General features: G+C 42.0%; 1 protein-coding gene across 5 annotated transcripts in view; it reads left to right on the plus strand.

The window, feature by feature from the left end:
- Window positions 1-27035, plus strand: part of RAB28 (RAB28, member RAS oncogene family) — a 132042-nt gene that overhangs the window by 79939 nt on the left and 25068 nt on the right. For 3 of the 5 annotated variants that reach the window (XR_014792192.1, XM_084857103.1, XM_084857107.1), the window contains exon 6: window positions 9363-9440. Coding sequence is in view for 4 of the 5 variants with exons in the window: in XM_084857103.1 (XP_084713229.1) it covers window positions 9363-9440 (78 nt within the window). In the remaining variant the exon portion in view is untranslated. Of the gene's footprint in view, window positions 1-9362; window positions 9441-13114; window positions 13216-15331; window positions 22884-27035 lie in introns of those variants that run through there. The other 2 variants (XM_084857104.1, XM_084857105.1) reach the window with 2 other exon arrangements.

Below are 27035 nucleotides of genomic sequence, written 5' to 3' on the forward strand. Positions count from 1 at the left end.
GCATTTCCAGGCCCAATTTAAAGTGCTGGTGATGACCTTGAAACCCTTAAATGGTTTGGGTCTGAATTACCTGAAGGACTACCTTAGCAGCCTGAAGCTACCTACACACCATCTCTGGGAAAAACTAGCTTGGTGGGCATAATGGAAAGGGTGGTTTTTGGTAGTGGCCCTACATTTGTGGAATGCTGTGCCAATACAGTATGTCAGGCCCCATCATTGCAGGGCATTAAAAGAACCCTAAAGACTCATTTGTTTTCTGTTGCTTTCTCCTAAGAGGATTTTATTGGGGTGTTGAATATATGATGTGGTTTAGCGGCAATTATTTATTGGATTTTATTACTTTTACTGGCTTAGATTCTTTTTTCCCCCTTTTTCTTTTTGGATAACGTTATTGCTGTTGTTGTTTTTTTAATTAACAATTGATTTTAATATTTTTTTGTTGTTGTTCAGTCGTTAAGTCGTGTCCGACTCTTCGTGACCCCATGGACCATAGCACGCCAGGCCTTCCTGTCCTGCACTCTCTCCCGGAGCGTGCTCAAGTTCATATTCATTGCATCTGTGATGCTATCTAGCCATCTCATCCTCTGCTGTCCCCTTCTCCTTTTGCCTTCAGTCTTTCCCAGCATCAGGGTCTTTTCCAGGGAGTTTTCTCTTCGCATTAGGTGGCCAAAATATTGGAGCTTCAGCTTCAGTATCTGTCCTTCCAATGAGCACTCAGGGTTGATTTCCTTTAGGATGGACTGATTTGACCTCCTTGCAGTCCAGGGCACTCGTAAGAGTCTTCTCCAGCACCACAGTTCGAAGGCATCAATTCTTCGGCGCTCAGCCTTCCTTATAGTCCAGCTCTCACAGCCATACATTACTACTGGGAAAACCATAGCTTTGATTAGACGGACCTTTGTCGGCAAGGTGATGTCTCTGCTTCTTACTATGCTGTCTAGGTGTGCCATAGCTTTCCTCCCAAGGAGCAAGCGTCTTTTAATTTCATGGCTACAGTCACCGTCTGCGGTGATCTTGGAGCCCAAGAAAGTAAAATCTGTCACTGCTTCCATTTCTTCCCCTTCAATATGCCAGGAAGTGATGGGGCCAGATGACATGATCTTAGTTTTTTTAATGTTGAGTTTCAAACCAGCTTTTGCACTCTCCTCTTTCACCCTCAACAAGAGGCTCTTGAGATCCTCTTCGCTTTCTGCCATTAGGGTGGTATCGTCTGCATATCGGAGGTTGTTGATAATTCTCCCAGCAATCTTAATTCCGACCTCTGATTCATCCAACCCGGCATTTCTCATGATGTACTCTGCATATAAGTTAAATAAGCAGGGTGACAATATGCAGCCTTGTCGTACTCCTTTCCCAATTTTGAACCAATCGGTTGTTCCATGTCTGGTTCTTACTGTTGCTTCTTGACCCTCGTACAGGTTTCTCAGGAGACAGGTAAGGTGGTCTGGTACTCCCATCACTTTAAGAATTTGCCACAGTTTGTTGTGATCCACACAATCAAAGGCTTTAGCGTAGTCAATGAAGCAGAAATAGACGTTTTTCTGGAATTCTCTTGCTTTCTCCATGATGCAGCGAATGTTGGCGATTTGATCTCTAGTTCCTCTGCCTCTTCGAAACCCAGCTTGTACTTCCGGTAGTTCTCGGTTCGCATACTGCTGAAGCCTAGCTTGTAGGATTTTGAGCATCACCTTGCTGGCATGTGAAATGGGCGCAATTGTGCGGTAGTTTGAACACTCTTTGGCGTTGCCCTTCTTTGGAATTGGAATGTAAACTGACCTTTTCCAGTCTTGTGGCCACTGTTGAGTGTTCCAGATTTGTTGGCATATTGAATGCAGCACTTTAACAGCATCATCTTTTAGGATTTTAAATAGCTCGGCTGGAATACTGTCATCTCCGCTAGCTTTGTTGTTACTAATGCTTTCTAAGGCCCACTTGACTTCACTCTCGAGGATGTCCGGCTCAAGTTCAGTGACCGCACTATCATGGCTATCAGGGACATTCAGATCTTTCCTGTATAGTTCTTCTGTGTATTCTTGCCACCTCTTCTTAATCTCATCTGCTTCTGTTAGGTCCCTGCCTTCTTTGTCCTTGATCATGCCCGTCTTTGCACAAAACGTTCCCTTGAGATCTCCAATTTTCTTGAAGAGATCTCTAGTCTTTCCCATTCTGTTGTTTTCCTCGATTTCTTTGCATTGTTCATTTAAGAAGGCCTTCTTGTCTCTCCTTGCTATTCTCTGGAACTCTGCATTCAGTTGGGTATATCTTCCCCTTTCTCCCTTGCTTTTCGCTTCCCTTCTTTCGTGAGCTACTTGTAAAGCCTCATCAGACAGCCACTTGGCTTTCTTGCATTTCTTTTTCTTTGGGATGGATTTCGTTGCTGCCTCCTGAACAATGTTACGGACCTCCGTCCATAGTTCCTCAGGCACTCTGTCTATCAGGTCTAATCCCTGAAATCTATTCCTCACCTCCACTGTATATTCATCAGGGATATGATTTAGGTCATACCTGAACGGTTTAGTGGTTTTCCCGACGTTCTTCAATTTAAGCCGAAATTTTGCAAGAAGCAGCTCACGATCTGAGCCACAGTCAGCTCCAGGTCTTGTTTTTACTGACTGTATGGAGCTTCTCCATCTTTGGCTGCAAAGGACATAATCAATCTGATTTCGATATTGACCATCTGGTGATGTCCATGTGTAGAATCGCCTCTTGTGCTGTTGGAAAAGAGTGTTTGCTATGATCAGCATGTTCTCTTGGCAAAACTCTATTAGCTTTTGTCCTGCTTCATTTTGTACACCAAGGCCATGCTTGCCTGTTATCCCGGTGATTTCTTGACTTCCTACTTTAGCATTCCAATCCCCTATGATGAAGAGGACATCTTTTTTTGGTGTTAGTTCTAGAAGGTGTTGTAGGTCTTCATAGAACCGATCAACCTCAGCTTCTTCGGCCTCAGTGGTTGGGGCATAGACTTGAATTACTGTGATGTTGAATGGTTTGTTGTTATTTTGTATATTTTTATGTTGGAAGCTACAAATATTTGAAATAAATAAAAATAGAATTTGGAATGGAGGTCTGTGAAGAAAAGCCTCTCCTGGGCTCCTGGCTAAACTGGAAAAAAAAACAACACACCACAGGAACTGAGGAGAAGGAAGCAAGGGTGAGAAGCTAGCTAAGTATTGGAGGCACCTGGCTTAAGACCCCACAAAACCTTGGCGCAATGCCTTTTGCTCTTAGCTTGGCCACACAATGATTAAACCACTGAGCCTAGAATCCTTAAGAGCTGTGCCGCTTTTTCCCACTTTGAGGGATGGGCTCCTTGGGCTCTGAGGGCTTTTCTACATGAGGCATTTATTGTGCTATTGTCATTCCCTACTCACTGTTGTTTATGGGCTCTATAGAGGATGTCATGATGCTCCAGTTTCACTTTTGTGTCTAACAAGCACTTTTCATGTTTTTTTTTGGTCAGGGAAAATGTGGCATTTAATTGTGAAAGTGAAAGAAACAGTTTTTTTTGCTTGTGTATTTGCGCTGTTCTGCTATACCACAGTGCCACCTAGAGGTTATGTAGCGGAAAAGCAGGAAAGGAACAGTTTTTGTGTAGTGCTCAGATCTCAATTCCACAATGAAACAAGAAGTAGATACGAGTGACCCACAAAACATCTGTGGCCCCAATACTGCAGTCACATATGTAATCTAAAGCCTTCCAGGCAGAAGGCCGAGCTCCCCATGGAATTGGGTCATGTCACTCAAATGACTGCTGACTAAATGCAGCAATGGGTGCTTCATTTGTAAGGTGTGAAGCTCTATCTGGGTATACAAGACGGCAAAGTGGTACAAACAAAGAAGGAAGCTCTGGGCCTGACAGCTAAGGTCCAAACTAAGAGAGGAAACAGCTAGAAGTGGCTAATGAAGATTGAGTGGCATGGCAGGTGAACTCTGAGAGACAGTGTCCATTGGGTTCCATGAAGAAGGCTCTCAAAAATCTCCACAGTGTTCCAGTGGCGGCCAAGAGTGCTTAAAGAATTCAGTAAACAGATTCAGGGGCAGGGCAGTTATAGGGTACAGGTAGAGAGCACACAGGAGACAATAATTTTGGGCATACTCAGGATGAGGTAAAACAAAGGAATCAATAGTTTGACTCTGGGGAATGAATGGGAGCCTTGATTAAATTGGCTTTTTGACTAAGTTAACACGAGCTGGCTAAGCATTGCCTAAGCCATGTTTCCAAGTGACAAACAGGTGGAGGTTCTTAAAATAAAGGATACCATGAGGGATGCTCGGATGATTTCTTGGTGTGGGGATGCTTCAGAATTGGATCATATTTCTTACCAAGGGTTTAAAGTAGCCACTTATCGGCATGGGTCTCTGTCTTGACTAAGGTGGTAACTTGGAGGTCAGGAAGGCATTTTCATTTATTCCAAGTTTCCATACTGCAGAAGGGCAATTCCTTTTAACTCAGTTAGTGTAGGGATATTGTTCAAAAGCATTTTATTACTCTTCATTTAATTTCAAACCTTTCATCATTTCAGTCTATTGTCTGTTCTTTAATTGAATATATCCTGTTTACTTCGATGCCCCCTGTCTTCAGTTTTGTAAATCTTTCATTAATAGTGCAATCATATGTATGTTTACTCAAAACTAAGTTCCACTGACTTCAGTAGTACTTTCTTGTCTAGTACCTTTTCCCAGTCTTCCAAATTTACAGTACAATCCTATGAAAGTTTACCCCAAAATAGGTCCCATGGTATTTAATGGCTCTTACTCCCAGGTATGTGTGCATAGGATTCCAGCCTCAAAGAATTTGTTTTAATTAATTCAGTTTTAATACTCTGGGATCCAAATAAAATCAAGTCAGCATCCAAACAAGTCATACATTGTCTCAGGACAATGTACAATACAATCACAAATAAAATCCAAAATCCACACTAAAACAGAAAATACATAATCAAATAATCAATTAAAAGAAGCAGAGGCTAAAAGAGGCATCACAAAGAGTTCTAAAAGTATCAAATATAAAAGTACTTAAAAGCACAATGTAGCAGCAGATATATAGAGGATCAAAAAGTTTAAGAGGAATAAAAAGGTATTTGGATGGTGCCAAAAAAAGATAAGAAAGTAGACGCCAGGGAGGCATCTCTGGGGAGGGTATTCTATAACTGGGGACAGGGAGTATATTTTTGAAATGTAGTAGAGGTCCCCTCCACCAGTGAAAACAAGCTGCACCACTGGGACTCCCTAGAGCCCCCGTTTATGCCCATGGAAAGTTCTGTGGTGTAAATCTTCTGCGTTCAGTAGACACCCAAACAGGGTGTCTGGGGCAGAGCAAAGCTGGCTTTGGACCAGCTGGCTCCAAGTCTCTTCGTTCCCCTGAAAGGGGCCTGGATCAAGCCCCTCAGCTGTACCAGTCTGGAACTGGTTTAGCTAATTCCTCCACTGGGGTAATAAAAAAAAAACCTGTTGTGCTGGAAAGGCCAGCAGTGCGCCCACCCCTCAGGCTGGCATGAGCCAGCAAGGCTTTGGAAACAGTACAGTTGATCCCAGTTTAGTTAATTGAAACATTACTGTTCCTTCAATAATTACAAATTCCGTTAGCAAGTTCCCGAGTGCAAAGCTGCCTGTAATTCCAAACCATTAATTTAGAATACATACAGTCAGGAACAGAAATATTGGAACAAGGATAACTGTTTTGGGAGTTGGCCTCTGTACACCACCACATTGAAGTTGAAAGGAAACACACCCAGATGGGAGCGAAGTCAGGACTTTCAGCTGTAATTCAAGGGGTGTGACAAAAGCGGGGCACTAACCATTCAGGAAGTACAGCCAGTGGCATGCACACACACCCATCGTTGGGGGCTCATAAGTAATGGAACAAATGGCTGACAAGCAGCTGCATGGCCAGGTTTGGCCTGTTTCCTGGGTACCCCATGACCGATCAAGCAGATAAAAGGCCTGGAGGTGGTTCTGAGTGTTACATTTGCATTTGGTAGCTGTTCACTGGAACTCCCAACATGAGGTCCAAAGAAGTGTCCATGTGAGTGAAGGAGGCCATCATTAGGCTGAGGAAACAACATAAACCCGTCAGAGAGATAGCAAAAAGATTGGGAGTGGCCAACACAATAGTTTGGAACATCCTGAAAAAGAAGGAATTAACTGGCAAGCTCAGCAACAGCAAAAGGCCTGGAAGACCACAGAAGACAACTACAGTGGATGATCGCAGAATTCTGCTCATGGTGAAGAGGAACCCTTTCACAACATCTAGCCAGGTCAAGAACGCTCTTGAGGAGGTAGGCATGTCATTGTCAACATCTACAGTCAAGAGACGGCTTTATGAATGTAAATATAGAGGCTTCACAACAAGGTGCAAACCACTGGGAACGCTCAAGAACCGAAAGGCCAGATTAGCCTTTGCCAGCAAACATCTGAAAAGGCCTGCCCAGTTCTGGAATATGATTCTTTGGATTGATGAAACCAAGATTAACTTGTACCAGAATGATGGGAAGAGAAAAGTATGGAGAAGGAAAGGAACAGCTCATGATCCAAAGCACACCACATCATCTGTCAAACATGGTGGAGGCAGTGTTATGGCATGGGCATGTATGGCTGCCAATGGAACTGGGTCACTGGTGTTTATTGATGACCTGACTGCTGATAAAAGCAGCACGATGAATTCTGAAGTGCATAGGGCTATACTTTCTGCTCAGATTCAGCTGAATGCTGCCAAACTGATAGGACGCCGCTTCATATTGCAGATGGATAATGACCCAAAACATACAGCAAAAGCTACGCAAGAGTTTCTCCAGGCAAAGAAGTGGGATGTTCTTCAATGGCCAAGTCAGTCAACTGATCTCAAGCCACTAGAGCATGCTTCTTACTGAAGGCGAGACTGAAGGCAGAAAGACCCACAAACAAGCAGCAGCTGAAGGCAGCTGCAGTAAAGGCCTGGCAAAGCATCTTGAGGGAGGAAACTCTGCATTTGCTCATGTCCATGAGTTCTAGACTTCAGGCAGTCATTGACAGCAAAGGATTTTCATCCAGGTATTAAAGGCGATCCTTAAGTTTGAAATGATGTTGGTTTGTTCCATTACTTATGAGCCACCAACGACGGGGGTGTGTGTATGCCACTGGCTGTACTTCCTGAATGGTTAGTGCCCCACTTTGGTCAAACCCCTTGAATTACAGCTGAACGTCCTGGCTTCGCAGAGGGAGCACTTCTGAGAGTGCCACATGCCCCTGAAGTTTGCTGCAGGAGCACTTGCAGTAGGGCACTTAGTGCTGCAGTTGACATTAGAGAGGCCCCCACTGTTCTGATGTTTAGACGTCTTCTTAATACTCATCTCTTCACCCAGGCTTTTCCTGAAGCATGACCCAGCCATTTTTGGTTTGTAGCACATAGTGGAGTATGCAGTGTTACTGCTGATTAGTTTTGTATTGTGTTGTTCGATCATTACATTTATTCTTGTTTTGATTCCATTGCAATTTATGTTGACCGCTTTGATACCTCTATGGGAAGCGGCATATAAATTTGAGTAATAAATGAATAAGTAAAGACCCCTTCGCACTCTCCTCCCAAACTTCTGGCATGTCTTCCCTTCCCACTGCTCTGGAGAAGGGCTGCCTGATGGACGTCAGACTCACATTCTTCACAGGGAGCAACAACACCGAATTAATGTTTTCTTCAAATGAACATGTATTGCGGATTTTTAATTGAAGGTCTTTATCTGGTTTCCTTCCCACCCCCATAACAAATTATTTTCTTTCTACATTCATTGAAGTACTATAGCAAGCAGTTTTGGCTGCCAGCAGGATTGATTGATTGATCAATTGATTGATTGATTGATTGATCAATCAATATTTATATACTGCTCCACATCAGAAGATTTTGGAGCAGTGAACAACATGATAAAATAATAAAACAACAGGTTAAAAGAGTTAAAACATAAAAAAAAGACAAACCCCAACAAGGTGGAATTTAACAAACCACGGCTGGTCATGCAAGGAAGGCCTCTTGAAATAACAACGTCTTCAGGAGGCGCCGGAAGGAACACAATGTTGGCACCTGCCTGACCTCTAAAGGCAGGGAATTCCACAGGAAGGGGGCCACCACATTGAAGGCTCTTTTCCTGGTGGACTCCAACTGGGCCATGGGTCCATGTGGAAGCACCAGGAACATGCCCTCTCATGACCTCAGTGACCGGGCAGGTTGGTAAGGAAGGAGGCGCTGTCTCAGGTATCCTGGTCCCAAGTTGTTTAGGGTTTTGTACACTAGTACTAATACCTTAAACCTGGCCTGGTAGCAAATAGGCAGCCAGTGCAGTTCCCTCAGCAAAGGAGTTAACATGCTGAAAAGGGGCAGCTCCCGACAACAGCCGAGCTGCTGCATTCTGCACTAGCTCCAGCTTCTGGACCAGCCTTAAGGGCAGCCCCACATAGAGCACATTGCAGTAATCCAGTCTTGAGGTTACTAATGCCTGTACCACCGTGTCAAGCTATCCCTGTCCAGGAGAGGCCGTAGCTGGTGAACCAGCCGAAGCTGGTAAAAGGCATTCCAAGCCGCTGCGACCACTTGGGCCTCCAGCGACAACGATGGATCTAGGAGTACCCCCAGACTACGGACCTGAACTTTCAGAGGGACTGCAACCCCATCCAGAGCAGGCAATGAGCCTATCTCCCAGACCTGGGAACCACTCACCCACAGGGCTTCCGTCTTGCCAGAATTCAGCTTCAGTTTATTGGCCCTCATCCAGCCCATTACTGAGTCTAGGCACTGATTCAGGACTTGCACAGCCTCTCCTGATTCAGGTGTCACAAGGAGATAGAGCTGCGTGTCATCAGCATACTGATGGCATTTAGCTCCAAATCCCCTAATGACCGCTCCCAGCGGATTTAAATGTTATTAAATGTAAGCAGTCTGGCATAAGTACTTTAGAGACTGATCTGCCAGTGTTATAAAGCTGAAGTCTATTGTCCTGACTTGCTGAAGCCTTGAACTCCCTGATGTTCTATAAAAGCATTTTTAAATAACGCTAATGAATGTGTTAAATTATTCACATTCAAATTATTCAGAAATCATTTTAAACTAGGAGTTCTGTGCAAGACCTCATTCTTGGCCGAAAACGAGATGTCAGCTTAGAATTCATCTTAGTGTTCATTCTAAAATAACTGCATTACTGCGTAAGAGAAGATTGCTACAGTTGCTGGCATGAAATTTACAGAACAAGTATTTCAGAGATCTCTTGCACAGGTTGTATCTCTCCCCCCCCCCCCCCAATATCTCTTTGTTTATAGTTCAGGAAATATTTTTGCTGTATTTGTAGTAACTTTAGGATGTCTGTTTCTAATCACTGAAGCCTTTCCTTTTTTTATAGGTCTTCCTGTGTTTTCAAAGAATTGCGGCTGACCTTCTTGACGTCAAATTAAACAAAGCGGAAATAGAGCAATCACAGGTGATATTCCTGAGAACATTGCTTTGACTAGCTGACATATTTTCTTTGAAACGTGTGAATTAATAATATATTTTATTTTGAGTTTTGGCAACTTTGTGTTCTTATGTTCCATACTTAGTCTGACTGTACACCGTATCACTGCAACCTATATATGATCACATTTTTGAATGCTTCCCTATGTCAAAAATGTCTTGTAGTGAATGTCCCGAATTCAGCAGTGAATCTCTGAGTTTTTCGACATAAATGAAATTTATCTGGGATTGCTGACAATTGCTAAGTTTAGATATTAATTGTAACATAATAGCCCATTCTCTAAGCGTGTTGTTTAAATAAGCGAGGAGGGGAAGTGCAGTAGCCCCTCCCCCTCCATTGTTCCTCTTGTCGCACTGTATGCGTGGAGAGCGACTTTGTGAAGAAGAGAGCCTCCTCTATCTGAGGGGGTTCATCACGCGATTAAGAACCCTAATATCCAGGGTTCTTAATAGCATGGAGAGGCTGCACAGATAGAGGCTCTCCTCTTCAGCTAGTCACCTTTCACAAGCAGAAGGCGACAGTGTGACAATGGCGAGAGGCAGGGCAGAAGTGCTCCCTTTCCTCATGCGTCACTTGCACATGGTAAGAAGAATGCCTGAATAGGGCTAAAGATAGGCTCGGATCATAATACTAGAACTTGGGATCGTTTAAGGAAACTGGCAGACAAAAGGAAGAACTTCTTCACAGAACAGATAATTTATGGAATTCACTTCACAAATTGCGGTGATGGCTGTTAGTTTAGATGGCTTTAAAAGGGCCTCCCACAAATTCATGAAGGATACGTCTATTAGTGGCTACTATCCAATATGACTGTATGGAACCTCCAGATTCAAAGGCAGTATGCCACTGAATACCAGTTGCTGGGAGCAATAGTGGGAGAAGGCTATTGCCTTCATGCCATCTACTTGACTACTGGGGAAAACAGGATGCTGGGCTAGATGGATCTTTGGTCTGATCCAGCGGAGTTGGTCTCATGTTCTTATCCGAGAACTACTTTGGGGTGGCCAAAGCCCTTGGGGGTGCCCAGTGGAATTTCAGACTTTCCCCCTTTGATTGGCAGACCTCCCCCCATGCCATGTTACAAACACCTTTTGAAACTTCCCTCAGTTTCAAAGGGGGTTGCCATGCAGCATGTGAGGCTGCTGAAATACAAGACCAAACCTTCTTTGGGCATGCAGAACTAGTGTGGATTTTTGGATCTAGGCCATAAAGTGTTGTGTGCTATGGAATGGCCTGTAAAGGACTCTGCTCCTCATGTAGCTGCACAGAGTTAAAGCTATCACAGAGGATAGGAAGGGCTTATCCTCACCCCCGGGGTGTCCATTGTTTGGCTCACTTGCATACTTCATTTGTACATTAAAACATCTATATATCATTCTTCATCCTGTTCAGATTTCATTTCAGTTATTAGATTTCTGTACCGGCCAATATCGAAAGCCCTCTAGGAGGTTTTCAAAGATTAAAACCCCAAAACATAATAACATAATATAAACCAGTTATGTACAAAATATAACAATGTAAAACAATCAACAACAATAATAACAAACAACAACAAACGAACAATGTCAGGACAACATATGACATAAATTAATACAATAAAATGCAACAATGATAAAAACATGGAGGTGCATTGTTTGTTAATTTGCAGTTAATTAAGATATTTGGCATCCATGAAGTAGACTCGTCTATCAAATTAGCCAGCCCCATAATCTGGTAAGAGACAGAAGCTGAGGCTTTGGGGGACATCTTTGTGCAGCTCTCAAGATGGGTATACAAATCCATTGTACCCAAAGGGTGATGCTTTTTCTTCGTTAATCAAGATTACCCTTTTTAAAGTCTAAATTGTTTTAGTCTTCTGCCATGCAATAGCTTAAATAGGGGTCACTAGCCTAGTTATTGTATACAAGATAGGATTGAAACCAGCATTTTGAGGAACAATTAATTTCTCACTGAGTCTAAGAATTCTCTCTTAACTTCAGTAGCAAGCATGCTGCACAGAAAGTAAGTCCTGTGAGGTCAGATAACACTGTTTAAGAGCAGATAACACTGCTCTTCTGCTAACATCATCGTGGAATTGAGCTTATAATACTGTGAGGCCTGGAGGCCGGTGAATCGTAACTCTTGTCTACCTGATAAGATAATATAATGTTGATCAGTCAAAAGTCAAGCACAGAACATCGGGACCTCTTAAATTCAAACTCCTTGTCATCTGCCTCTATTATCAGTTCTTGTTTAATACAGAGAGAGGTTATCTTCAACAAGAAATATTTATATAATCCAATAATGTATGCTACTATGTGTTTTACTTAAAAAATGTATCTAGGACATGATCCAACCAAAAGTGAGCACTTTTAAGTCGTACTGTTTCAGTGGGACTTAATTAGAAATTATGGGGGATTAAGCATTAATCATTTCTGTAATGTATTTTGTGAACCATTATGACTCATCCTGCCCATTGATATAGTTTGAATTAGATTACAGGTAATTGTGCATGAATGGAAAAAATGCTTAAATATTGTCCAAAGCACCTTAAAATATATACATGTTGTGTAAATCGAATATATGTTTTGTCACATGACAAAAAGGATTAGGTTGCAATACTAAGCACATTTACTCCCTAACAGTCCTATTGGATCTACTTCCAAAAATGTTATCTGACAGAAAAGTTAAGAAAACAAAATGTTTTCAAGCCCCAAAATGGCTCAGGAAACCCTGTGACTTCTCAGGGAAAAAGAAATATTAAGGAATGTTGAAGACAAAACAATTTTATTTGTTTGGTTTTGAATGGGGTTTGTTTTAGATGCTTAATTTTTTTAATACTAAATATAATTGAACTCTGATAGCTGCAGCCAGCCATATGCAAAGCAGTAGCATGGAGCTGTAGTAATTCAACCTCACAAAGTCAGCCTGCTTTAAATCCAGTCACAGAGTGGACGCAGGCTCATTTTTTTGTTCTTGCAAATTATATTTAGGCATATCTCTCACTTCTGAAATGAAGAATAATCCCCAGTAACACTTGAACTTAAACCATTGGATCATGAACCTATGTACAAAGTTAGCCAAGAGATGAAATTGGGAAGCCAAGCCGAGCACAGTTCCTCCTCTCAGTGTTCTCATTCCCCACCCCTCCTCAATCTTTTCTGAATCAATGAATTAACTTTCATTGGTTGCTTTAATTGGCTTGAGCTTTGTGAGTTAAACGTTTTCCTGAGACATATCTGCTCGAAAACTTCTAATGTCTTTCTGAACGCTAGAGCCAAAATGCATGTCCTTGCATGCATGCATGCACGCTCAGAGGTGCTAGTGCTGTGCTGATTCCCCATGTGTGCCTGGCACATTGGAGAAGGGGACCAGCTCAGGAGTGGAGTCAATGGTGAAGTCTGCCCAACCAACTCTTCGCTATGAATGTGAGGACAAGGGTCTCTTAAGAGATTCTTCTTATGTTCTAAAGCAATAACAGCACATACCTGCCAAGTGGCATGCTAATCACTCTGCATGGTGTCTGGAATGTGATGGCTTTTGTTTGTTGCTCCTGTTCATTTGTGTTGATCATTTCTCCTTTTCTAATTGTTGATCTGTGTCTCTTCTTTGTTTTTTCATTTGCCTCCTTGCTCTGTCTACTGTTTGACACATGGCTGCAGCATGTTGTCAGGGCAGAACTAGTGAAGTATCCTGAAGAAGATAATCAACAACACAGCACTGCCAACTGTCAGAGTAAAGTCTGTTCAGTGCAATAGTTCAGGTAGTACAGTAAAAAGATCCAGTCCTTTTTAAAAGAACGATTACGTTTTCATTCACATGAGACAGTAACTGTGATATTGTGTGTCATCCTGATTTCTATATTTGCAAGGATGAAGCAATCTAATATTCTCAGCACGAAACCAGAGAATATTAGGTGGAATTCATTGGAGCTTAAGTTAGTCATGACCCATTGATTTCAAGAGGGCTTGGGGGGAATAAACATTTGCAACTTCCCATAGCATCTCTGTGCTAGATTGGAAGCTCTGCTGAGTTTCAGGGGTGACTTCACAGGTGGCATGGAGGAACCAGTTTTGTAAGGAGGGGCTTGGAAATCTCACTGCATGTGAGAAGATTGTTGCCTGGTCCTTTGATTCAGGTCCCTTGTCGAAGAACTGGGGTATCTAACACCAGAGCAAATGTATTACACTTTCAAACAGCAGTAATCCATTGATAATACTTCTTTAGCGTTGTGGGGAGGGGAGCCCTTACATGCTGCACAAGGCATTTTTGCTATTAGCCCAAGACCATGAGGCAAGCCTACGTCTTCTAAAATTCATACAGCCTGGCATCAATTAGGAACTGTGTCACAGGGGGTTTCCCTTTCACTTAGAGGCAAGGGAGATGGCTCACCTCAAACAGAATGCTACCTTCAGCTGTTGAGTTTCAGGCCTCTGCTTGTGTCACAGCACTTGAAGGGGATGAACAGAACTGGGTTGTTAGAGTCTTTTATACCTTTCAGGACACAATCCTATGCATGCTTAGACAGAGAAAAGTCCTACAACTTCCAGCATGCCCCAGCCACCATGCCTGGCTAGGGCATGCTTGGAGTTGTAGGACTTTTTTCTGTCTGAACATGCATAGGATTGCACCCTAAATGACGTACTGTCTATAGGATCTTCTGGAACGTCATTTTGAAACACTTAAGTGATTCTCTGAGGGTTTTCAAAAACAGGCATTCCTGTTTTAGTACAATAGTAGTCTTTGAAATTATGTTGTAGTCATTGAAGACTAATCAGCTTGAATGCAAGTACTTCTGCTTGAACTGTTTAGACTATTCTTCAGAACGTGTGTACATAAAGTATTCATTGATACTGTTCTTCTGTTTTCCACCATCAAATGTTAGTAAAAATAAAAACGCTATTCTCATGAAAGAACATGTTGTTCTGCCCTTTTAAATAACAGGTATGTTAATGCAGGCATTTTGCTACTATTTCTGTCCCTTGCAAAACATCCCCCCTCCCATTTTTCAGTGAGTTTTCACACTCCTTAGTAGAAGAGTACAACATAGCTTGCAAGGAGATAAATGTTGGAGAGAAGAAGGAACGCTTTCCCATTGCAGAGGCAGCTCTTCCTTTCCAGTTCAGTCATGAATCTTTGACTAGTTGGGGTGGAATGTGGATATGTACACCTGAAAGCACATCCCCATTCAGATTCTGCCCCAACTATTCATGCACAGCTACATGCATTTAGAGCTAGACTGAAGTGACGGGAGGGCTTTATTTGCTCCCAGTGATGTCATTGCATGGCCAGCTCTGGCTGTATGGCACCATTATGTCATTATGATCCCTGATTGGGCTGGATCATGCAGTGAAGAAAAAAGACCGTCAAAACAGATGCAAATCAGAACCACAAATGTGGGGGAGAAAAAAAAAATCAGAAGATGACAAAATAAGAGTTTTTTGTGTTGTGGGGAGAGGTTTCCTATACTGCTGAACAGCCTAATTTTTGATGTCTAAAATTCAGCCTCCCATCCAGAGCAGTACCAGTATGTACATAACATGGTAGAAAATCTTACGAGCTAGAACCCATTTTCCCCTCATTTGAAATGAAGAAATCAGCATTCAAAGTTGGATTTGGTACATGCTATCATAATCATTATTTATAAAAGTGCTCAATATGACTAGGTGCTGTACCAAAACCTTCATGCATGATTTCTCAGAAAAGAGTGCTATAGTATATATTCACTCTGACTAGCTCTTTTTAATGCTCCATATTTCACAGTCCAGCCATCAACATGTGAGATATTTTACTAGCACTCTAGACCAGTGTTTTCTTCGGATTCTCTGCTATAACCTCTTCTGTTTTTCTTTTCTCTCTCTCTCTCTCTCTTTTGACAGAGTGTAGTGAAGGCGGATATTGTAAACTATAGCCAGGAGCCCGTGACAAGAACAGTTAACTCTCCTAGAAGCTCAATGTGTACAATTCAGTGAACTTTTTCCCCCTTTTTTGTATTGATCTCCTTTGGCAGCCATGCTCCCTTTGCACAGGCATAGGGGTTGCCAGGAATGTTGTTTTAACAGTGAACATTTCTGTAGTGCATTTAGAAGTTTCAAAACCTTGCTACCCTTTTGCGTGTTGAGAAGCAGCAGGCAGTTTCTTTGCCAGCCAAGATTCAAACGTTGGGACCACACACTTCGAAAAATTATGATAAATATCTATATTCTTGTGAATTATATTTCAATAAAGGAGTATGACTATATATATACGGATGTACTTTTGCATATATTGTCAGAATACCTGAGCGGGAACGCAAAATGTATAAATTATACAAGTTAAAAAAGGATGCTTGAAATAAAGCTGTGGAGTGGAAATATCTCTCTGCTTTCATGCTTGATTATTTTCCAGTTTGTCCTTCCTCTTGTTAGAACTAGTACAGTAGATCCTCAGTTTTATCCTTGTGTGTTACTGATGAGCAACAGATTGGCCTGCATTTAGGATCAGCTGTATTCATTGGTACATCCAGCAGTACCTCAGGTCTTCCTCAAAAGAGAAGGCTTCTTGTGCTACCTGTACTTTTATTAATATGACAGGTGGCTGAAAGGAACAAAATGTTGTCAGGGCCAAATCCATTGTTCAGATTAAACATGTTTGCAATTACACAACTGTTAATACAGATGATGAAAAAGTTTCTCTGTGAAACAAAGCTGTAATTCAGCATAACATAGGTTCCCCCCCACTACCATCAGATACTTTCACCATGCAAAGCATTTTAAATAACCTGCTTCTCAGATACCTTAAGCTTCTCTCCTAACATCCCATATACCTTAAGCATAAATGTTCAAGTTGGAATTTTCCTCAAATCAAAGGCAGTAAAAGTTGCATTTGCTTGGTCTGCCTTCTGTTTATAGCTTCTCATGGAGTGCAGCCTTTACAGCCAATTTGTGTTTCCCTCCCCACGTCATCTTTACTCAGGTTTACACAGATTGGAATTTTAAACAGGAGTGTTTCCAGCTAACCGATTGGCTGTGTGTGTGTGTGTGTGTGTGTGTAGTATGTACATGTATATGGTGGAAAGTGTCCTGTCAGCCGTTGAAATAACCTATTTATTCAAAGCTGTTTGGTCTCAAAGGCTCACCTAAGATGCTACCAATTCAGGATTGTTTTGTCTAACTACTGGATAGAATTCCATATTCTGGTTGACATCTCTGAAATGAATAAAGAATTACCAGATTTAGAGCTCTGGATTCTTGATTCAACTTATTTATGGCGTGGGATATATTGTTCTAAGGGAGCTTAATGTTAGCATGCCTACTACTAAGGAAAAAGCATAATTCATTTGTATCATTGCAACACTGAGCATTTTTACTTATTGGATGTCATTGTCCTTGGAACTAACAATGGGTGCAGCTAAGTTTGTTGAGAGCAGAATACCAGACAAAGTAAAACATATGAAGTCTTCATTTGTATTGTCAGGATCAGAGCCCTGACATGGAGTATAAACATAAACTTGGTCATCTTGGTGGGATTTGGGGAGGTATTTGAGCTCCATCTAGGAAAAAATGAAGTGCAATTTCTGGACATATTCTTGTGTTTGTCAAAGATGAGGCAATGTTTTAAGCTGCTTAATGGAAACATTCTAGAGAAATGTTGATAGCCCTCTAGTCAATCCATTTTATTCTCTTCTTCTCCAACACCCCCGCCCCCCATAGGCTTGAGAAAAGGAGCAAAGTGTAAACCAACATTGGCAGAAATGGGCTGCCTGTGTCACTTAGCAGTGATTTCCATGTAATCGGTAACTGGGATGGACAACTCTTTTTTTTTTTTTTTTTACTGTAAAAGGGCCTGCAGTAAACTGGAAAAGAACTAACCCAAATCCTCCAAAGAGCCACTTTCTGATGAAAGGAAAGAAATGGATGAATGGACTTTCATGCCAGTTTGGTTATTCCTAGAAGTACAAATATGTCCATTTTAGGCCTATTTACACTTACTTTGAATTCAGTGGGTACATGTTACAGATCTAAAAAATTCTAATGTTTGAAGTGCTTACACACCTTGTTTTTAAACCTTAAGAGGGATCCCCATAATTCAGAGGCAGAATACATGCTCTTGCATGCAGGAGTTCCAAAGGTCAATAAAGGTCAGTTAAAGGGAATTGGTGTAGTAGGGCTTAGAAAAGACATCAGCCTTGGTGTGCTACTGGTCTATATGGACAGAAGGCAGCTTTATAGGGAGCAGGGTCCAGGAGCTGGGGTGGTGTTTCCACACTGCACATGAAGTTAAAAAAAAGACATTCACTTAGTGGGTGATGACATCTGTTACCTGTGGAACTCTAAAAAAACGAAATGTCTATTAGTTTTAAAAATTACTTTAGAGAATGTGAATCCAGTTTGGAAGATGTTCAACCTCTATGCATGGGGAGAAGATGCGCTCAAGATGGCCTAGCACAAGATTTCCCAACTTTTGAGTCAGTGGACACTCACAAAATGGCTGCCATGGCCAGTCAAAGACATTTTCCCTGAAGGCTATCTGGTGAGAGTTACAGAGAGATAACTTTCCCAAGAACCCAAATACAACGGAGAGATGGGTCTGAGCCCGAAAACACAAAATGACTGCTTTGAACCCAGTTTTCTGCTTCCAACACCCATTTCATGGAACACAAACTGATGTCTAATACAATAACTTGGCTGAGAACCTATGTACAAGAGAGAGGTGGTCTGAGCCCCCACAAAGCATAACAAAATTCCTATCACAGAGGATAAACGTGATGCTCAGTAAAACACAAACACGAGGCAAAACACACACAGAAAAGCAAACAAGGCAAAATATACACATCCTGCTCCCCACCCCTCTAGCCCCCAGGACACTGCCTATGATCCCAGTATTCCTTTTTCTGTGGGGTGGCTGCTACACTTTAAAGCAAAGTGCTGGGCTGCAGCCGCTCATCTTCATTTTCATTTGCTAAGAATGCCTCTGGGGTCCACATTTGCACATCCTTGGAAACCAAGATGGCACTGGAAGGAGGCGCTTCACTTTGCAGCATGCCAGTCTCCCAGTTAATTTTTCCAATTAAAATGAAATCTTAAAAAATAAAATCAGGAGGAGCAGGGAGGTGTACATGGGCACATTGGTGGTTTTTAAAATTTGCAAATACAGCAATAACAGAAACGGGGAAGCTACAAAAGAAAAAAAAGAAAATCAAGAACAGATCATACAAGATATCCGTACACAATAATCATTTACATCATCATTAATCAAAGAAAGAAACGAGGGAAAAAGAAGGATTTGACACTTCTGTTTCAAATACATATATTAACATAAGCAGCCCATATATCGAAATAAGCATCCATATGAGATTGACAGCTGTACAAGATACTTTGAAATGTAGCAAGAGCAGTAAGATCTTCAGTCCACTGAATGATAGGTGGTGGGTGTTTATCCTTGAAGTTTGAAGTATAAGTCTGCAACTGTAAGCCTGCCTGAGAGACAACTGCAGATATAGCCAGAGCAGTTCCTTGGGTAAAAGAACTGTACAAGCACAGAACTGTACAAGCACAGACTTGTCTGTATCTACTTTTGCTGTCCATCTGTTAATCCCCACATTGCAGTGATGTAATTTAAATGCACATGGACATCCACTATTACCATAGATTATTCAAGAACAAAATTTATATAAGTAATGGCTTCCAAACAAAAAGAAACCACTACAGGACATGCCCACGTCATATGCCGCAATGAGGCATTGCCCTCATTGCATCACCAGCATCTGGTATTGCTGGCCAGCTTCTTCTTAAGAAGGCTCTGTGGTGTCCAATATACACAAACATCAGTTTGTTGAATCACATTGGCACCCATGGATACCATATTGGAGACTCCAGGCCTAGCAGGTCTAATCTGAAGAAAAGTCTGAAGAAAAGGAACGGTCTGGCTATCTGCAATTGTCTCTCAGGCTCCATGGCTCAAACCTATGCTGAATTACATGAGCCATTCCCTGTGTCCTTGCTCTAAGAGCATTAGGACCAGTTCACAACTTCCACAAACCTATTGGCCTTACTTCTTCCCTCCCCTACTGTCCAACGGGCCAAGTTGTGACAGGTATTGGTGTGATTTTAATTAGGATCCACTCCTAACCTATACTGAGATTACGTCAAGAAAAGCAAAAAAAGATGCCCATACCTAGCCAATCGTGTTGCCATGGGAAAAAAAACTCTGCCCCACCACCAATGGGCAACCAGCCAAAGTCCAGGGTAACTTGGTTATTATATGTGGGTGGATTCTGCTACCTGCTGCCCACAAGTGAGTCCAGACAACATAGGGACAGACCTAACATAAACCTCTCTCCAGGCTCATTGGCCCACATCTTGTAATAGTTTAGAAGGCCTCGCCATTGCAAGGTTTGTATCAATGTCTTGCAATGTTAAAAAGCCTCCCAGATATTGTGACACCCTTTAGTAGTCTGCAGTTGCCTTCAAGTGGAGCAGGTGGATGGCGTCACCTCTTCCCAGCACCGCAAGCATCCCCTGCCCTGGTAGGCTTTTGCCATGGGTGTGGTTGGGGTCTACCTTAGTGTAGATAGTCTAAATGAGACTGCGCATGAGCTGGGGCTTTTTTAGTGGTGGCATCATAGATGTAGCACCTGTTGTGTCCCAGGCTCCTTCCACAGCAAGGGATGCATGCCGTTACCCAATAGTCCATCTGCAGTTCTCAGCTATTATGGTGCAAAGGAGCACAATCTTAGGAAGCCAAACTTCATTGTCTCCGAGAAATGAAACAAAACAGCAGAAGCTGTGCATAGCTCTGTGGGAACAGTGAGCTCTCTCTGACATAAGGAAATGGCACTCAAGTACGAACTTTTTAAAAAATTCATTATTTTATTTTATTGATTTCATTTCTATACCACCCAATAGCCGCCCATAGCATCGTTCCATTATATTACATAACAACCACACTGGAACCTGCCCAAATTATGAGAGCCATGATGTAACCTGACTTCAATATGATTGGTTAGTACTATCACTGGAGGAAGGTCTAAGGGATGGTGCCCTTCCTTTTACCTCGGTGTTAAGTATACACGTTAAGACTAATAAGTGTCTGTGTTTATGTTGATGTTCGTGTTTGTCCATCTGAAGCTCAGGAATCATAAATGCCTCCAGACTGATCACCCCACTCCACCCCACCCCGATTGCGTAAAAAGGAGAAGGCCCCTGGGAGGCTCAGCCAGCTGCACTGATGCTTGTATGTCTGTGAATTATTTTGAGATTAATTTCACAAGTCTAGAAGTATGTACTTAACTGTGTTTGTGTGAGTTTTAATCAACAACTCTCCTTATTGATCTGTTTCTTGTGGCTGGATTAGCATGCACGTTCCCAGGCACAGTAAGTCTAGGGGGAAATGCAGTTCTTCATCTGATGCATATTTGATGCTGGTTTGGGAGGAAACCATAGCACATGACATCTAAGTTTGGCTATCCCAGCAGAGAATATTTGATCGCAAAGAAATCAAACAATAAAAAAGATAAAAGAAGAAAAAATATTGGCTGTTATAATTGACATGCTGAATCTGCATTTTGTGGATCGTATTTTGTATTTATGCTTTGAAATTTTACAATGGTAGAGACTCCATATTCAGAGCTGGAGCAAAGCCTCGGTAAAATGAAAGGCTTTGCTTGTTAACTAAAATGGAACAGATCATTATTTTACTTCTGTATTGAGATGAATCATGTCTGTTTAGATTACTCCCAAAGATATAGTCTAGCCAAAGAATTAGAAAAGTACCATCAAAATAACAAATTTCCCAGCACTAGTCAAGATCATTCATAACTCCTAAGTACCACTTCCCTTCCCTGGCCTTAAAAAAATTGTCAAATGACAAACGTTTGAACTGACGGTTCAAGGAACACTATTGGAAGCAGTGTCCACATTGCATCCTTCCATTATTTTATTTTATTTTTCACACATGCATGCGTGCGCGTGCGCGCACACACACACAGTGATCTCAGGTCCCCGTCCCCCCCTCCGCTGAACTTGCCACCAAAGGTTGGTGGCACAGCAGCAGTGGAAAAGAGGTGGAAACTCCTTGAAAACAAGGTGCGCAGAGACTATATACCTTGTTTGGAAACAAAATTGTACCCCCAGAAGACTTCTTTAAGTCTCTGCTTTAAATAAATCCTGTCCTTCTTGAAACTCTCACTCTCTGGGTCTTTCTGGCTTTGTCTGCAGAGGGGGGGGGGGTTACTTCAACCCCTCACTTTACTGTTTATTTATAAAATGTGTATCCTGCCTTTCTACCGGTCATGGTGTTCAAGGTGGCTAGCAACAATGAAATACAAATTAAAAACAGAATTTTAATAAAACATAACATAAAAACAAATCAATTTTAAACACAAGCATTAAAAGAACATGTGAGTTTACTTCATGATCATCCTGTGTAGCTGTGTCCTCCAGCCTCTGATGCATGTGCCATCCCTGCCCCTGCACCAGATGAAGAGGCTCTACTTATGTACAGATATATGTACAACCTCACAGGGGCTGCCCCACTCCCAGGAAGGGGGACTTCATTGGCCCAGGATCCTCCCTTACATGTAGGAGCTGTACATACGTTGGTACATGTGTAGAGCCTCTTCACATGGCTGCTGAATGTGGGGCAAGTGGGGGTGTTCATGTCAGCAGAGTGGTCTATGCAGTGCTACCCTGCAACCCCCTCACACACTGAGAACACATGATGGCGTTCAAGTGAACATCCCTTCTGTTTCATTCAGCTATGTTTTCTCTAGACAGTGTTATTGCTGTTGGAATAAAGCTTGTTCTTCTGTTAAGACTTTGGTATATCTAACTGATTCCTGATTCTGAAGACAGACTTTCTAGGAGCTCAGCTACATCAGGATATGCCCTTGAATCCACATATAGATAAGGATATTACATGATGTCAGAGGTGGATCTGTTTTCTCACCGAAATGGCAGTAGCCCAAACCAAAAGTCTGAAAATCCCTATTAACTGCAGCAGGAAATGGAGCAGTTTAAGACTGCAACAGAACTGCACTTTGCAGGCAGCTTTGGAGAAAAGTGGAGATGGTAGGAACAGACACTTTGGATGTACCTAACCAAAGCCAATTCTCACAATCAGGGTCGGCGTCAAGAGTAGGCATGGTTGGGCACCTGCTGAGGGCCCAGACCCCAGCAAGGGCCTGCTGTCAAGCACCTCCTGGGCTTGCTTCTCCTCTTCACCTCCGCACCCTGCTTGTTCAGCTGCCTCTCACTCTGACCCAGGCAGTGGTGGTGTGGAGGTGGTGACAAGGCGATAGTCGTGACCAGGTGACCTGTGTGCCTGTTGGGGGTGCTTCCAAATGGGGCTTTTAATATGCAACCGCCCTGCCTCATTCACAGGATGTTATAGGGGATCCAGTTGTTGCCATCTTCAGTCTTTAACCCTCCCACGTTTTCCCACCAGTTCTTCCATATTCTTACCAGAAAAAAAAGCCTGTTAAGAAGAAAAAGAAGGAATAGCAGCACAATGCCTTCTAACTGACTAGATGCCCTCCGTCTGGAAGCCGGCTCAGTTTGCTGTCCAGGTACTACCAGGCAGCCCACAAATACAGGATACCTTCAAATAAAGGATTGTCCTCTGTAATGTAGGACACATGGCCACTCAAAGGATCCCCTTTGAGCTTAATGTTTAATTATATATTGGACCTCCTTGCCTTAAAAACTGGGGTCCCTGGAGCTGGAGGTGGGTATAGAGGCTATTGTTTTAAAATGACTTCTGTTTTGCCTTCTTGCACTGTGAGTCAGCATCCCCTTAAAGCTAATAAAATACAAGACAAAAATGGAGCTGTTCTTTTTAAACAAAAAAATACTGAAAATGCAATTAAGGTATTTGAAGTGCTCCCACAGCCAACATAGACATCATGTGAAATCTGTATCTAGCAACTACAATGTCTTTCCCCCCCATTTTTACTCTGGAGTAGGTGCAAGGCCCCCAATCCAGATCTTTAAAGCATTCGCTTAGCCTCATGCTGGGGTCCTGATCTGTGCCTACTCTAGAGAAAGAATGAAAAAGTCGTAGCTGCTAGATATGGATTTAAAGTAATGTCTGTTTTTGCTGCCATGCTATTGCTTTGCAGAGGGTTAGAAGACAGGTGGTTTCCCCGGCTCAGGTCTGCTAACAACAGCATAGTTCCAGCCTAGGTTGCCAAGCGAAGTTGCTTCCACCATTATTTCCAATTAGCCAATCGAGTGGTGACAATTTGTGTGGAAATGTGGCCTGGATATGCTGTGAATTTTTGCTTGTGTGTTCATTTGCCCCAAACGGTTAAGAATGTGCCCCAGCTTCCCTTGCACTCTTACTCAGTTGTGTTCCCACACAGTAGCTGTGCTGGTTGTGCTCAACACTGTGTGCCCACATTTATTCCTGATCTTTTGCTTCCAGGCCTGTTAAGCCTGGTGCCCTTTTCCTTGTGAGGTGTCTTGACTGGGAAGCAATGCATGCAGATAGATCTGAGATGGGTGTTGGGCCTGGAAAAATGACACAGCCATGTTCCCCTTTGCATTTCCAAGTGGCAAAAGGCATTTGTAGCACTTTTTCCCAGTTAAGAGATTACTGATAATTTCTCAAAATGCCATATACATTACTTTCCCCTTTCTGTCAGCTTTCAGACGGTATCTGAGCTGCCTTCACTAACAAAGCAGTTCAGGAGAAGACCTGCGAAGGCTTGGAAATTCATATCAAAGATGAATAAAAGTGATAAAATCTGAAAGCGCATTTTAGGGGAGGAGGTGAGAAGCCTGCTGAGAGACAGTGAAGGGTATGATGAGCTTTCGTGCTTGCCGCTATTTGGGGCAGTCGTGAAGGGCTAGGTTTTTTGTGCACTCCCCTTTTTAGTGAGAGGCTGTGACTAACAAATCCAGAGTTTTAGTGTTGCTGAGCTCTGGCCGGGTTTTGCATATTGGTCTGCTTTTACATAGTGGTGCTTCACTTCCCCAGCCTCTTTTTATGCAAACACAACAAAAAGAACTGAGCAGATGTTGTCCTTAGAGCCGAGCCAGAGCTACTCATTCTGGGTGTGAACATCTTCAGCAATACAAACAACAACTCTCAGCAACTGTGAAAATGCTCACTCACGATCAGGGCTGGGCTGTAGGCAGCAATCAGAGAGAAGCCAGGAGCATGGTGCTGAGGATTCAGGACTGAGAGACAAAGTCAAGGATCATTGCTGAAGAGCACACCAGAGCCAGGATACCTGTTGGTGCTCAGGCAAAGTCTCAGCCCATAGAGAACACAGATGAACCAGACGTCCGTTTACAGAGGTCACTTTCCTGCATCATAAATGATCCATTCTATTTTACACAGGCCCGGCTCTAGTTTTATTTGTTAATTGTATTCTGTATTATACAGAATTGTACTCTGTAATTATCTACCACATGGCCCTAATTTCTAATTATATCAAATAAAAACTAACACACAATATATGCAAAAAATGGTATTCACTCATTGATAAATGAAGGGATCTTAAGCTAAGGATTCTAATTTATGTCAGAATATTATCCATGTGATTTAAATGAGTTGTAACACTTTTGTTCCACCAGAACTGTATGATTTGGACGTTCTGTGGTGAAAAATAATGTTGATCTCTAGCTGATATACACTAAAAGTTATTAGTAATAACAACATTCTCCCTGGAGTCATCATTTCTTAATGTAAAGTAATATTTGAAATGGAAAAGGTAGTTTGGATCAACTGTAGTGAAGGTTGGAGCCTGATTTTTTTAAGTTGAATTTATTCAATTAAGAGAAAAGGAATAATTGGCTTTGACTTCATTAGTATATCAATTCACAGTTTCAGAACAAGTTTACATATTTCCAAACTGAGAACAGATTTTAAATTTGCAGACTTCTGAAAATATCACACTTGTTCCATCAGCTTTAGAATCCTTAGTTTAGTTGATTTTATCAGCTGCACCTGCCTTTTGTGTTTTATTGTTTTTAGCTTATGTGTTGATTTTGTGATTTTATTTGTTCATGCATGATTAGCTGCCCTGAATGATACAAAGTGCATTGTAAAGGCAGTATGTAAAATTTTAAATAAATAAATACAGACAGACATAAAAAGTAAGGCTTCATATGTTAGATCAGGTATATGCATGTATTTTAACATTATATTGTCTTATTTGGAGTTGTTGTTGTTGTTCAGTCCTTCAGTCGTGCCTGACCCTTCATGACCCCATGGACCATAGCACGCCAGGCCTTCCTGTCCTCTGCTCTCTCCCGGATTGTGCTCAAGTCCATATTAATTGCATCGGTGATGCTATCTATTTGGAGTTAGGTCTATATAAAATGATGAAACTGAATATTTTATGATGCAGGGAAGGTGATCTCACACACTGGCACCAGTTTCATTGATGTTCTTTATGGGGTAAATATTGCCCCCCTGAGAACTGCCATCCCCTACATGTCCCAACAGTTGCTTGTAACTAAGACAGGCAGTTCTGGGGATGCCAGAACTTTCACAATAGCCAAGCCTCTGATCCTTACGCAGTATAGTTTCTGGGAGGCTTCCCTGCAGGCTCCAAGCTGCCCTTGCTATGCATGGTGAGTGCCTAGTTTGTGGCTTGTTGCATCACTCTTTCATAGGTAGTGAAATAGTTAAAACTCCTCCATTGCCTCAAACAAATCAAGGCAAATGAAGTCATACATAGCTTCAAGGATAAGACCACTAAGGCAGAGATGTGTTCATTTCTCTCTCTTCTTCCCAACTAAAAATGTAACTTTTCTTTTACTGTTACGTTGACAACAAAATAATGGGTTTTTGGTTTATTTCATCTAAGCACACTAAATCCCAAGGGCTTTTTGAAACATTTATTCAGCTTTGGTAAAAATTAATCTGTGCCAAATATATTTTTGAAGTCTCTGCATACGTAAAAGTCACCTAAAAATCACAAACTGAGATGTTAATGATTTTGCTAATGCAAAAGACAACCAATTAATTTGGGGGAAAGTTTCCCACTTTAAAAAAAGTTTCTATCCCTCAAACATAATAAATACTAGATTTTATGTTGGAAAGCTACATGAAAAATCTCTGTCTGTCCGTCCGTCCGTCCGTCCATCCATCCAAAATAAAATCTACTGCTTAATATGGTGGAGGAACTGAAATACTTTTTTTAAAAAACAGTCTTTGAAATACTAGTTTATTCAGTGTTTGAGAATGTATGGAGATTTTACCACTTTGAGCTTTAAAAGAAACATAACTGAAACATGACTCTTACCTACCCTAACTTCCCACATTTTTAAGGTTATTGTTCATTACTAGGATCCAGAGAAGAGAATTCACCCTTTCTGGGCTTTTAGTCCCTTTTTTCTGAGATCTCTTCCAGTTAACCTTCCAGTCCTTATCCTGTCCCACATAGCCCCTCCTGCCATGTGGTTGATGTGAAGTTTTCATCCCAGCCACAGAACCAGACTATGAAATATTGCTGCTGACAGCCTTTTTTCCTGAGTAATTATAATGTTTATGGACATTCCGTAACATCATACCAGCTCAACCCTTCAGCTAACTTGTGGATACTTCCACATAGTGATACGTTACAACTAGGAAATGGCTGTCAGTGTCTCT

The sequence above is a fragment of the Heloderma suspectum genome, chromosome 5 (genome assembly GCF_057233095.1).
Source record: "Heloderma suspectum isolate Gila_16-S chromosome 5, 16-S_ref, whole genome shotgun sequence".
NCBI lineage: Eukaryota > Metazoa > Chordata > Lepidosauria > Squamata > Helodermatidae > Heloderma > Heloderma suspectum.